Raw genomic sequence first — 12,719 nt, forward strand, 5'->3', positions numbered from 1 at the left:
GGGACTCACCGAGCTTCCTGAACTTCGTGGAAGTCTATTTTGTTTGAGAGATTGGGGAAGTTCTCCATTATTTTTTCAAATAAGTTTTCAATTTCTTGCTCCTCTTCTTCTTTTTCTGGCAGCCCGATGATTTGGATGTTAGAACGTTAAAAGTTGCCCCGGAGGTTCTCTAAGCCTCTCCTCCTTTTTTTGAATTCTTGTTTCTTCATTCTGTTCTGGTTGAATGTTTATTTCTTCCTCCTGCTCCACACTGTTGATTTGAGTCCCAGTTTCCGAACCTTCACTGTTGGTTCCCTGTACATTTCTCTTCATTAGCCTTCACTTTTTCTTCCATTTTGCGACCATACTCAACCATTTCTGTGGGCATCCTGATTACTAGTGTTTTGAACTGTGCAACTGATATGTTGGCTACCTCTTTATCACTTAGTTCTATTTTTGGAGCATTGATCTGTTCTTGCATTTGGGCAATATTTCTTTATCTTGGCACATCTGTTACATCGTAGGGGGAGGGACCTTAGGTGTTCACCAGGGCAGGGAAACTCACATCGCTCTGTTGTGGCACTGTATGTGGGGGAGGGGTCAGAGAGGGAACAATGCCACTTGCTGGCCTACGGCTGGCTTTCAGTCACTTCCCCCACTACCCACAAGCAAACTGGGCCCTGTGGTGCTAATTCCCAGGTGGGGAGGGGGGGCTTGTGTACATTCCAGAACCCTGTGGGTCTCTCCAACAAGCTCTCCTGTGAGGCTAGGAGAGGCTAGCAGGAGTTTCTCTTGCTGCCACAACCCCCACAGATTTTTACAGACAGAGGTTTTGAGGCTTTATTTTCCCGTGCTGGGACCCTAGGTTGCTCAGTCTATCTCACTGCCCACTTGTTCCTCCTGGCTTGTCTGCATGGAAATGTGAGACTGCCAGCTGCCACCTTGCCCACCCAGTCCTCTAGCTGCTGCCTTGCCGCTGTCCTCTCCACCCTGGCTGCCTGTCTGCCCCTCCTGACATTCCGGATGAATGTTTCTCTTTAATTCCTTGGTTGTGGGACTTCCATACAGTTCTATTTTCTGGCAGATCTGTTTTTTTGTTTTTTGGTTTTTGTTTTTTTAATTTGTTGTCCTTTTTTTGGTTGTGCAAGGAGGCAGCCCACACCCCCATCTTGGCGAGAAGTCTATTTATTTACTTTTAGAGAGGAGGAACGGGGCAGAAGAAACATGGATGTGTGAGAGAAACAAAGACCTGTTCCTCTCACACACGCCAGACTGAGGACCTGGCCCACAACCCAGGCATGTACCCTGACCGGGAATCAAACTGGCGACCTGTAGGTTTGCAGGCCTGCGGTCAGTCCATGGAGCCTCACCAGCCAGGACCAGAGAGTAAATATTTAAGGCTTTGTGAACCTAGGAGCTAAAATTGAGGCTATTATGTAAATACTGTATAACAGGAAAGAAAATGATTTCCAGAATACTTTTTTAATTTAAATTATCTTATTGTTGTTCAGTTACTGTCTGCATTTTCCTCCTATCACTCTCCTCCACCCCAGCCAATCCCACCTCCCTCCCTTGCTTCCACCCCTGCCCCTTGGTTTTGTCCGTGTGTCCCTTATAGTAGTTCCTGAAAACCCTTCCCCCCATTATTCCCTCCCCCCTCCCCTCTGGTCACTGTCAGATTGTTCTTAATTTCAGTGTCTCTGGTTCTGTTTTGCCAGTTTTTTTCTTTTGTTGATTAAGTTCCAGTTAAAGGAGAGATCATATGGTATTTGTCCCTCACCACCTGGCTAATTGCACTTAGCATAATGCTCTCCAGTTCCATCCATGCTGTGGCAAAGGGTAGGAGCTCCTTCTTTCTCTCTACTGTGTAGTATTCCATTGTGTAAATGCACCATAGTTTTTTGATCCACTCATTTACTGATGGGCACTTAGGTTGCTTCCAGCACTTGGCTTTGTAAATTGTGCTGCTATGAACATTGGGGTGCACGGGTTCTTTTGAATTGGTGTTTCAGGGTTCTTAGGGTATAATACCAGCAGTGGAATTGCTGGGTCAAAAGGCAGATCCATTTTTAGTTTTCTAAGGAAATTCCATGCTGTTTTCCACAGTGGCTGCATCAGTTTGCATTCCCACCAACTACTGTTGTGGGAGAAAAGGGAGAAAAAGATTCCCTTTTCTCCACATCGTCTCCAACACTTGTTGTTTGTTGATGTGTTTATGATGGTCATTCTGACCGGTGTGAAGTAGTATCTCATTGTGGTTTTAATTTGCATCTGCCTGATGGGTAGTGATGCTGAGCATCTTTTCATATGTCTCTGGGCCCTCTGTGTGTCCTCCTTGGAGAAGTATCTGTTCAGGTCTTTTGCCCATTTTTTCAGTTGGGTTTTTTGTCTTCCTGGAGTGGAGTTCTGTGAGTTCTTTATATATTTTGGAGATGAAATCCTTGTCTGAGGTATCATTGGCAAACATGTTTTCCCATATAGTTGGTTCTCTTTTCATTTTAATTCTGTTTTCTTTAGCCATGCAGAAGCTTTTTAAGTTGATGAGGTCCCATTTGTTTATTCTTTCCTTTATGTCCCTTGCTTTAGGGGACATATCAGTGAAGCTGTTGCTACGTGTAATGTCTGAAACTTTCCTGCCCATATTTTCCTCTGGGACTTTTATGGTGTCATGATTTGTATTTAAGTCTTTTATGCACCTTGAATTTATTTTGTGTATGGTGTAAGGTGGTGATCAAGTTTCATTTTTTTGCGTGTAGCTGTCCAGACCTCCCAACACCATTTGTTGAAGAGACCAGAATACTTTTATTAATAAAATTTAAAACTTCATTTATGGATCCTAAAGTTTGAGTTTGCTATATAATTTCACATATAACAAAATATCATTCTTCTATTTGTCTTTTTCTCAGCCATTTTAAACCATTCTTAGTTTGTAGGTTATACAAAAATGGGTGGCAGGACCGCGTTGGCCCACTGGCCATAGTTTGCCAGCCCCTGTTTTAGGGCATAAGTAAAACCTCAAGAGAATTCACTTGGTAGATATCATGATTGTAGACCATGATTTCTGGGCACAATGCAGCTTGGTTAGAAGTTAATAACAAAAAGATAAATTTAAGAAATTTTCTTATATTTGGTTACTTTAAAATGTATTGTTAAATAACTCAAGGGTTAAATAATAAATTTAACAGAAATTTATAAAATCCTAGATCTGAGTGATGATGAAATCACATATAAAATTTGTGAGACAGGATTTAAGTAGTGATATGCGACAAATATACATCTTCAGTTATTTATATTAGAAAGAAGTAAAACTATTCTATAATGTAAGGATCATCAGCCAGATAAGTATGTACCTTCCTTACAAAGTTACCAAATGAACAACAGGAAATCTAATGAAAATAGGAAAATAAATTTTTAAGTGGAAATTAATACAATAGAAAGAAAATGATACAGTAGAGGAGATCAACAAATACAAAATTTGATCTTTGGAAACAAATTAACAAAATAGACAAACTGCTGTCAAGACTGATTACAAAAGAGAAAACCTAAACAATTTTGTGAATGAGGAGTTGGGCATGACTATAGGAAAAGTAAGTGACAAGGTAGAGTCCAAGGTAACTTTTAAAATGCCTGGGTAGTTCAACAGTGGGAAGGAAGTCTTTGACAAATATGTTAAAACAACTGAATATCTGTATTGTTTTTAAAAAGTACCTTAATTCTTACCTCATATCCTTCACAAAAATTAACTCTAAGGGAGTTATAGATATAAATGTAAAAGTGAAACTTCTAGAAACTGCATTTGCAACCCTAGATTAGGTAAAAGTTCCTCAGATTGGACACAAAAAGAATGAAGGATGAAAAAAATTGATGTTGAACTTTATCAAATTTAAAACTTTCACTCTTTGAAAGATGCGACTGAGAAAATGCACAGGCAAAGCGCGGAGTGGGAGGGACGGTCTGCAGCAGCAGGCGTTTGTGACCGAGGGCTGGGTGAGACTTCTCACAGCAGAGAAGGCCACTGCTTGACGCATGAGGTCTGTCCAGAACGTGTCCACCCACGTAATATGAAAAATGCAGACAGTTTTTGAAAAAGATACAAGATATAAGAAACATTGTACGTAAGACAGTGACACCTCAATCCCCTTCAAAGTAGGCACCGTGGCACCTCACACAGTTCTCCCAGTCTCCATCAGCTGCCCTGCCATATTTTCCTGAATGTCATTGATGGTCTGAAGTCTCTTCCCTTTCAAAGGTGATTTTAGTTTTGGAAAAAGCCAGAAGCCTCAGGGCACCAAATCTGGGCTGTAGAGGGGCTGAGTCACCTGGGTGATTTGATGTTCCGCCAAAAAACGTCTGCATGAGACGTGATGCGTGAGCAGATGTGTTGTCACGATGAAGCTGCCAACCACCAGTTGTCCATAGCTGCGGCCTTCTGAATCATCCGAATAGTTTCCATTGAGGAATGTTTAAACTTAATGCAAATTGATGCAGATTCATTGCTCTGCTCATTCAGTCATTTTGAATGTGACGACCACACAGTACACATGCTCACTCAGTGGTGTCTACTGCCTACTGACTAGTGCAGCAAAGTCTTCACTGTTTACACATGTGCATTCCAGTCCACTCTCCTTGGCTGCCAGGTTACATCAATGTCACACAAACGGTTCTCATTATGTTAGCAATGACTGGACTTTTTCCAGACAGACCTCGTATATATATAGGTGATATGAATACATGTATAGAAATATATGTATATGAGAAGGAATTTGAATAGACATGTCCAAATGATGATGTACAAATGATCACTAAGCACATGAAATCATGCTCAACATACTAGTCATTGTCAAAATGCATATTAAAACACAGCATACCACTACACAGCTACTAGGATAGCTAAACCAAAAGACCAACACCACCAAGTGTTGGTACTGCTGGTACTCAAATGTACTGCTGTTGGGGGTGTGAAATGGTGTAACCACTTTGAAAAACAGTTTGGTGGTTTCTTATGCAGTTCAACATGAGCTAAACATACCAACCAGCAATTAATTCTACCTCTAGGTATTCACTGAAGAGGAATGAAACCATCTCTCTGCAAAAGGTCTTGCTGATTTGGGTTATCCTGCGTGCTTATTTTCTCTGTAAAATGGGCATGATGACAATACCTCCCACGGATGGTCTTATGAGGTTTATTAACTTGTGTGCAGCACTTAGCACCACACTGACATGTGCTTTCCAAGTGGTGTCTTTTACGTTATATAATATTACATATATAATTATTATTATCTTTAAAACCAACTTGATCTTAGCCAAAGGCTAAGTTAATAATTATATCTAGTGTTTGATAAAAGTACTTTCCCTTTAAGATTCCAAATTGACCACTTTTGTCTGTGTGTTTCTCAAAGGTGAGTGATTTCACCTGGAGCCACGATGGGACTCAGGCACTTATTTCATATCGAGATGGATTTGTCCTGGTCGGCTCTGTCAGTGGACAGAGACACTGGTCATCTGAGATCAACTTGGAAAGTCAGATCACATGTGGCATATGGACTCCTGATGACCAACAGGTAATACGTCTGGAGTATGGGTGTGTTGTGTTAAAACGACAGAGCTGAGGAGGAATGAGTTAAGTGTTGTCACAGGGAAGAAGGGATGGGGGTAGGGGAGTCGGCTCCAAATCCTTTTAAAGAATCACAAAGGGGAAAGAGCAATGACAGTGTCCAGGTAAATATTAAAACAGAAATTTGAAATGAACCATAGATTGGAGAAATAATATTTCCCACCAACATGTTAAACATTAGGTTAACGTTGTAATTACAGGATGTTGAGACAAATTTAGTTTTAAATCTATATACATAACCAATCGATAAATGTATAATGGACATAAATAATAATTTACAAAAGAAGTTCAACTTGTCAGTAATTATATGGTGGAAAAGTATTCTCAGGGAAAAATGCAAAATATCATAGTGAGGATATATTTTCACTTATTAGGAAAAGTGGTAATAAACTGATACAGATGTTTTACTGATCATTGATAAGAGTAAAATCAGCCCTTGCTGGTGTGGTTCAATGGATTGAGTGCAGGCCTGCGAACCAAAGGGTCGCAGATAGGATTCCCAGTCAGGGCACATGCCTGGGTTGCAGGCCAGGTCCGTGGTAGGGGGCACACAAGACGGAACCACACATTGATGTTTCTCTCCCTTTCTCCCTCCCTTCCCCTCTCTCTAAAAATAAATAAATAAGATCTTTTAGAAAAAGAGTATAAGCAAGTAAGTATTCTCATGCATTACTAGTAACAATGTATATTTTAGACATTTGAGGAAGCATATTGGTATAAGAGTATGTCAGAAACCTTAAAAATTATCATCTACTTTGACCTAGTAATATACTTGAAGAATTTATCTAAAAGAAACAAAAGGAAGAAAATAACAGTTCTTCATGATAGTAAAAATTTGGCAACAGCCTACTTGTCTAAAAATAGGAGGGTTAAGTAAACACTTAAAATATTACTTAGTAGTTCCGTAAATTGTAGATTGTGGTTACAAAGATTGTGTAATAATCTGGAAGAGCTCTTACAATGTAATGTTAAGGGGAAAAGTCATAATTCGAGGCATTACATGTGGTATGATTACCACATCATAAACACCCAAGAGAAACTGGAAGGAAGTTAGTCCAAATGCCTTGTGCATATTGTGATTTTATGGTAATGAGCCTCTGGGTCATTTTTTTAAAATATAACTTCAAAGAATTTCCTTTAGTGCATGTTCTACCTTCATGATAAAACAATATACCATAACCTAATAAAATTACATATTGATAAATGATTTTAAATATAGTTTTTACTAGTTAAAACCTTTATAAATATAAAACTTATATTTTCCAAGTACGGCAGAATCCTTAAAATGCCAAAAATTTTATACCAGAAGTTACAGTATAATATTGGTAAAAGCAAGTAGTATAGTATGGAACCATAACTTTTATTTTGAGCCACTTTTTTTTTTAACTAAATTGCTTTTTCCTGGTCACTGTATGTTTCATGTTTCCATTTTTTAAAGTAAAGTGCCCAATTACTTTTCTTTTTCCTCCAGCTTAGTGTTGAGAGAATTATAGAAGGAAATGCTCAGTTCCACATTTCTTCCCTTCCCCAGAGGCTTCTAATTATCCAGTCACCCATGCACGTATCCATAGGAAGCATTTGGATTTACGTGTTATGACGTTTAGTTTTGTATGTTTTTACTGTCCCTCGAGTCTCCTGAGAGGGAAACGTGCCACGTTCCGCCGTGCAACCTTGCGTGGGCACTGAACCCCCCTCCCCCCCCCCGCTGAGTTTCCTCCTCTGTGGGGAGGGCTGTGAAGTATCTCCTGCCCCATTCCCAGGACTTTCGTAATGATCAAAAGAGGGAACAGAAGTGAGGTCCCTTAGCAACAGGTAAGGGGAAGTCTTGGCTTCACCTCCTGCCCTCGCCTCGTGGGACAGAACCTGTGAGGCTCCTGTCACAGCCCCCCGATGAGGTGTGCCAGCCAGTGTCCCCAGCAGACAGCATACCTGAAGTGGGACGGGCATCAGACCCAGAGGTGCTGGCCACGCGGCGAATAAGACTCGGCGCCTGCCTCTGAGGTACAAGGGACTTGTTGAGGAGACGGGCCCTAGCATCCTGTGCTGCGTCCTGGGACAGGTGCTGAGGTAGCAGGCAGCGTGGTGTCGTGGGCGTGGCGGGGGCGAGGGGCTGCAGGTTCCAGGCCAGGCTGTGGGACTGGGCTCCTTAGACCCATTGGCAAGCCGAGAGTGGCTTTGGCGGGTGGTTGGGCTGCTGGCCCACGGCCTCTGTCCCAGTGGCTGCCTCCCCTGGTTCTGTACTTCGGGCTTATAGGTGAGAGCTGTTCAAGGAACAACTGTGTTTTTTTTAAAAAGATACTGAATCAGTGAAGATTCTTGGAAGAACTGAACATGGAGAAGAGAGGTGCGGGACACCCTTGATGGTCATGTTTGAACTGAGACAGGGAAAAGTGATACACCTTTTATCATCTCTGTTACTCTTTCATTTCTGTTTCTTGTTTGGAAATTACTAATGAAAAGAGAGGATAAAGACAGCCTGAAGTTTATGATGTGTGTTTAAAGTGGTGCCTCTGGGGTCTCAGGGTGCGGACTGCAAGAGGCCACTGTGTCTCTTCCAGCTCCCTGGACGACCTCCTGCCCCTAGTGTCGAGCTCTACAGCCTCAGGACGGAACTGCCTCCTCACATCCGAGGGAGCTCTGATCGTAAAGGGGTTTTAGGCTGCTTCCCGTTAACTTTTTAAAATATAAACAGTGCTGTGTTATAAGCAGTGAGTTTGAAATCCAGCTCTTCTCCTATTTGTCATGTATTTTCTTTTCTCTGGAATGGTGATTTATGTACTCTGGAGAAGTTGCGGGCAGCCCTGAATATCAAATAGACATGGGAACCCTGTCTCTGGGAAACTGCGCTCACGCACATTCATGATTCTATGTATCACTTTGCGTAGAATTTTGGAAGCTCATAGGGTTCCATCCATGGATTCTCCCCCTTCAAATTCTGACCTAGATAGTTTGGAGATGACATTTAGGGTAATGTTCCCCAACTTTTTGTTGTGCCCGTATTCAGACATTACAAAAAACTTGGAAGAATATGCCCTCCTTAAATTCAGCAGCTAACAACATTCGCCGTGTTTGTGCTCTCCCTCTGCACACGCACGCACACACGCACGCACACACACACACACATTGTTCGTAGTACTGCTTCTGAACGTAAATTGTAGACATCATGGCATATTACCATGCACGTCCTAAGATTAAGGTCATTCTATATTATCACACCTAAGTATTAGCAGTGATATCATCTGATATTCAGACTGTCTTTATGTTTTCCTAGTTGTCACAAGAATGTATTTTACAGACTTTATTTTTCGTTTCTTTGATGTTTGGGACGAGGATCAGTTTTGTTTTTATGTAGTCATTGGTTATTACATCTTTAGAATAGTTTCCTCTGTTTGAAAATTTTTTGTAATTTTGCCTTTATAATGAATTCAGTGTGGTCACCTTGTTGAATGGTCCATGCTTTGGCTTTCACTGATTGTTTACTCATAGTATCATTTAACTTCTCCTAGCATCTGTATTTCCTGTACAGTATAAGGTAGGTCTACATTAGATTTGGATTAAACAATTTTGGTACTTTATAGATGACATCATATTCCTCATACTTAACCACATTAAAGGGTGTATAATGTCATGTTTGCTGAGTTTGATGGAACCTTTGTAAAAACAAAATTACTTTTCACAGCATGTTCTTAATTTCATCTATATTCATAGCTAATTTTTTCAACTGATGTGTTTCAGGCTAAATTTATCTCTCATTAAATTGCAAGAAGGGCATGTGACCCTAACTGGAGTTTACATAGTAGCTGAGGATTCTCTCTTAGTCTTCTTGGCTGCCATAACAGATTTCCACAGGCTTGTGGGGCTTGAACAGCAGACATGTATTTCTCACAGTTCTGGAGGCTGGAAGTTTAAGACCAGGGTGCTGGCAGGTTTGGTTTCTCTTTGAGGCCTATCTCCCTGGCAGTGGTTTGGTCTAGCACAGTGGTTTAAGAGGTCTCCAGAATCTCTGAATGGGCTGATTGGGGAGGGACTCTTTGATACAAAGCTAGTCCACCAAGGCTGGGTGAAGTGGCTATTTTTCTTGATGTATAAACACCAACACAGAGAATCAAGGGAAATGAAAAAATAGGGAAACATATCCCAAACAAAGGTGCAATATAAATCTCTAGAGGGTGGCCCCAGTAAAGTGGAGATACATAATTTTTATGACAGAGAATTCAAAGTAGAAATTATAAAGGTGCCTCATGAGGTCAGAAGAAAAATACATAAACAAAGTGAGAATTTCAACACAACACAAACAAAACATTTTTTTCAAAATTAGAAATTATGGAGCTGAAGAATACGGTAACTGAAATGAAAATCTCATAAATGGTTTCAGCATCAGATCAAGCAGCAGAGTAGATCAATCTGTGTTCACTGTGTTCAGTGAACACGAAGACAGGTATATCCGGTCAGAGGAGTGGAAAGGAAATAAAAGGGAGACGCGGTGAGGAAAGCTGAAGGAACTTTTGGGCTCGCTGTCTGCTGGACCAGTGTATGCATTTGGGACTCCCGGGAGGAGAAGAGAGAGAGGGAAAAGGACAGAAAGTTTATTCAAAGAAATAATGGTGGAAACTTCCCAAATATGAGAACTATAAGTTGTTTTATGGAAGCCTTGTGGTAACCACCAAGAAAATATCTATAGAAGATACACAAAAGAAAAAGGAATGAAAGCATATGAATAAAAAAAAAAATCAATGGAACACAAGTGGAGCTAGCAAGAGAGGAGAAGATGAACAAAAGAACTACAAGACTCACAGAAAACAACTAACAAAGAAGCAATAGTAAGTCCTTTCCTACCAATAATTACTTCAAATGTAAATAAGTTAAACTCCTCAATCAAAATACACAGAGTAGCTGAATGGATTTTTAAAAATCCAGCAAAATCCAGCTGTATGCTGCCTGCAGGAGACTCACTTTAGATTTAAGATCACATACAGGCTGAAAGCGAAGGGAAGGAAAAGACGTTTTATACAGATGGTAGCCAAAAGAGCAAAGGTGACTGTATTTATAGCAGACAAAAGAGACTTACAGTCAAAAACTGTCAGAAGAGACAAAGACAGACATATAATGGAAAAAGATCAGCTCATCAGGAAGATTTAACAATTATAAATATATATGCATGTAACAGTGTCTGAATGTATAAAACACTAAATATATGAACCACACTTTGACAGAACTGAAAGGAGAAATACAGTAATGGTAGGAGACTTCAGTGCCTCACTTTCAATGGATAGAACATTCAGACAGAAAATCCATAAAGAAATAATAGACTTTAACAACAGTATAAACCAAATGGACCTAACAAATATATTGAACAGAAGTAGAATATATATATATTCATTCTTCTCAAAAGCACAAGGAACATTCTCCAGGATGAATCATGTATTAGGTCACAAAACAAAGGGTGGGAGGCAGGGATGGGTGGGGCGAGGGTTGTGTGGTGGGGGAGAAATGGAGACAACTGTACTTGAACAATAATTAAACATTATTAAAAAATAAATTTAAGAAGACTGAAAGTGTATCAGGTACATTTTTTTGATCAAAATGGATTGAAACTAAATGATTAACATAAGGCAAGCAGCCTTATGTTAAAATTCACAAATATGTGGAAATTAAAAATTAGAAATTAACCAAACGGTTAAAGAAGTCAGAAGGGAAATTAGAAAAACTTTGAGGCAAAATGAAACTACAATATATCAAAACTTATAGAATATAGTAAAAGCAGCACTAAGGGGACAGTTTATAGCAATAAACATGATATATAAAAAAAGAAAGATTTCAAACAATCCAACTTTACACATCAGGGAACTAGAAAAAGAGCAAACTTAGACGAATATTAGCAGAAGCAAGGAAACAACAATTAGAGCAGAAATAAAATGATACAGAAAAATAGAAAAAATAACAAAACTTTAAGAGTTGAGTTTTTTGAGAAGAGCAGCAAAATTGAAAAACTTAGACTAAAAAAGATGACTCATATAAAATCAGAATCAAAAGAGGAGACATAATAACTGATGTCACAGAAATAGTATCATTAGAAACTACTATGAACAATTATATGCTAACAAATTGGATAATCTAGATGAAACATAATTTCGTAGAGAATAGAATCTACCCAGACTGAATCATAAAGAAATAGAAAATCTGAATAGACTTATAATTAGTAAGGAGATTGAATTAGTAATCAAAAACCTCCCAAGAAAGAAAATGCCAGGACCAGATGGCTTTTCTGGTGACTTCTGCCAAACATTTAAAGAAGAACTAACACCATCTCTTCTCAATCTCCTCCAAAAACTCAAAGAGAAAGGAATACTTCCAAATTCATTTTTTGAGGCCAGCATCACCCTCATACGAAAACCAGACAAAGACACTGTAAGAACAAGAAAACTACCAATGTCTCTGATGAACATACGTGCAACAATCCTCAACAAAATACTAGCAGACTGAACTGCACTGCACGTTAAAAGAATGATACACAATAATCAAGTGGGTTTTATCCTTGGGATACCAGGACACTCAGCACACGAAAATGAATATGCTGCATTAACAGGACGCAGCACAGGAACCACAAGATCATCTCAATAGATTCAGAAAAAGCATTTAACAGAATTCAAAACCCTTTCACGATTAAAAAAAACCCCTCAACAAACGAGGAATAGACAGAAAAGACTTCAACATAATAAAAGACATATATGAAGATTCCACAGCTATCGTCATCCTCAACAGTGCAAAACTGAAATCTCTTCCTCTGTTGTCAGGAACAAGGTGAGGATGCTCGCTGTCTGGACTTGTAGTCAACACAGTACTGGAAGTCTTAGCCAGAGCAGTTAGGCAAGAAAAATAAAAGGCAGTGAAATAGGAAAGGAAGAAGTAGAACTATCTCTGTTTGCAAAAGACATTATCTTATATGTAGAAATTCCTAAAGACTACACACACACACACACACACACGCACGCACGCACGCACCCAATCCCTGTTAGAATAAGTGAATTCAGTAAAGTTGCAGGATACAAAATCAGTATACAAAAATTAGTTGCATCTGTATTTATTAGCAATGAACTATCTGAAAAGGAAATCAAGAAAATACTAT

The 12,719-nt window shown here is 39.5% G+C and overlaps 1 protein-coding gene across 3 annotated transcripts in view; it reads left to right on the top strand.

Moving 5' to 3' along the window:
- The window catches only part of TULP4 (TUB like protein 4), a 179,702-nt gene that overhangs the window by 128,821 nt on the left and 38,162 nt on the right, over window positions 1–12,719 (top strand). For all 3 annotated transcript variants that reach the window (XM_045842813.1, XM_045842811.1, XM_045842812.1), the window contains exon 5: window positions 5,379–5,540. In XM_045842813.1, the coding sequence (XP_045698769.1) occupies window positions 5,379–5,540 (162 nt within the window). The remainder of the gene's footprint in view (window positions 1–5,378; window positions 5,541–12,719) is intronic.

The sequence above is a fragment of the Phyllostomus hastatus genome, unplaced genomic scaffold, assembly GCF_019186645.2.
Source record: "Phyllostomus hastatus isolate PE091 unplaced genomic scaffold, TTU_PhHast_1.1 phas_contig_40, whole genome shotgun sequence".
Taxonomy (NCBI): Eukaryota; Metazoa; Chordata; class Mammalia; order Chiroptera; family Phyllostomidae; genus Phyllostomus; species Phyllostomus hastatus.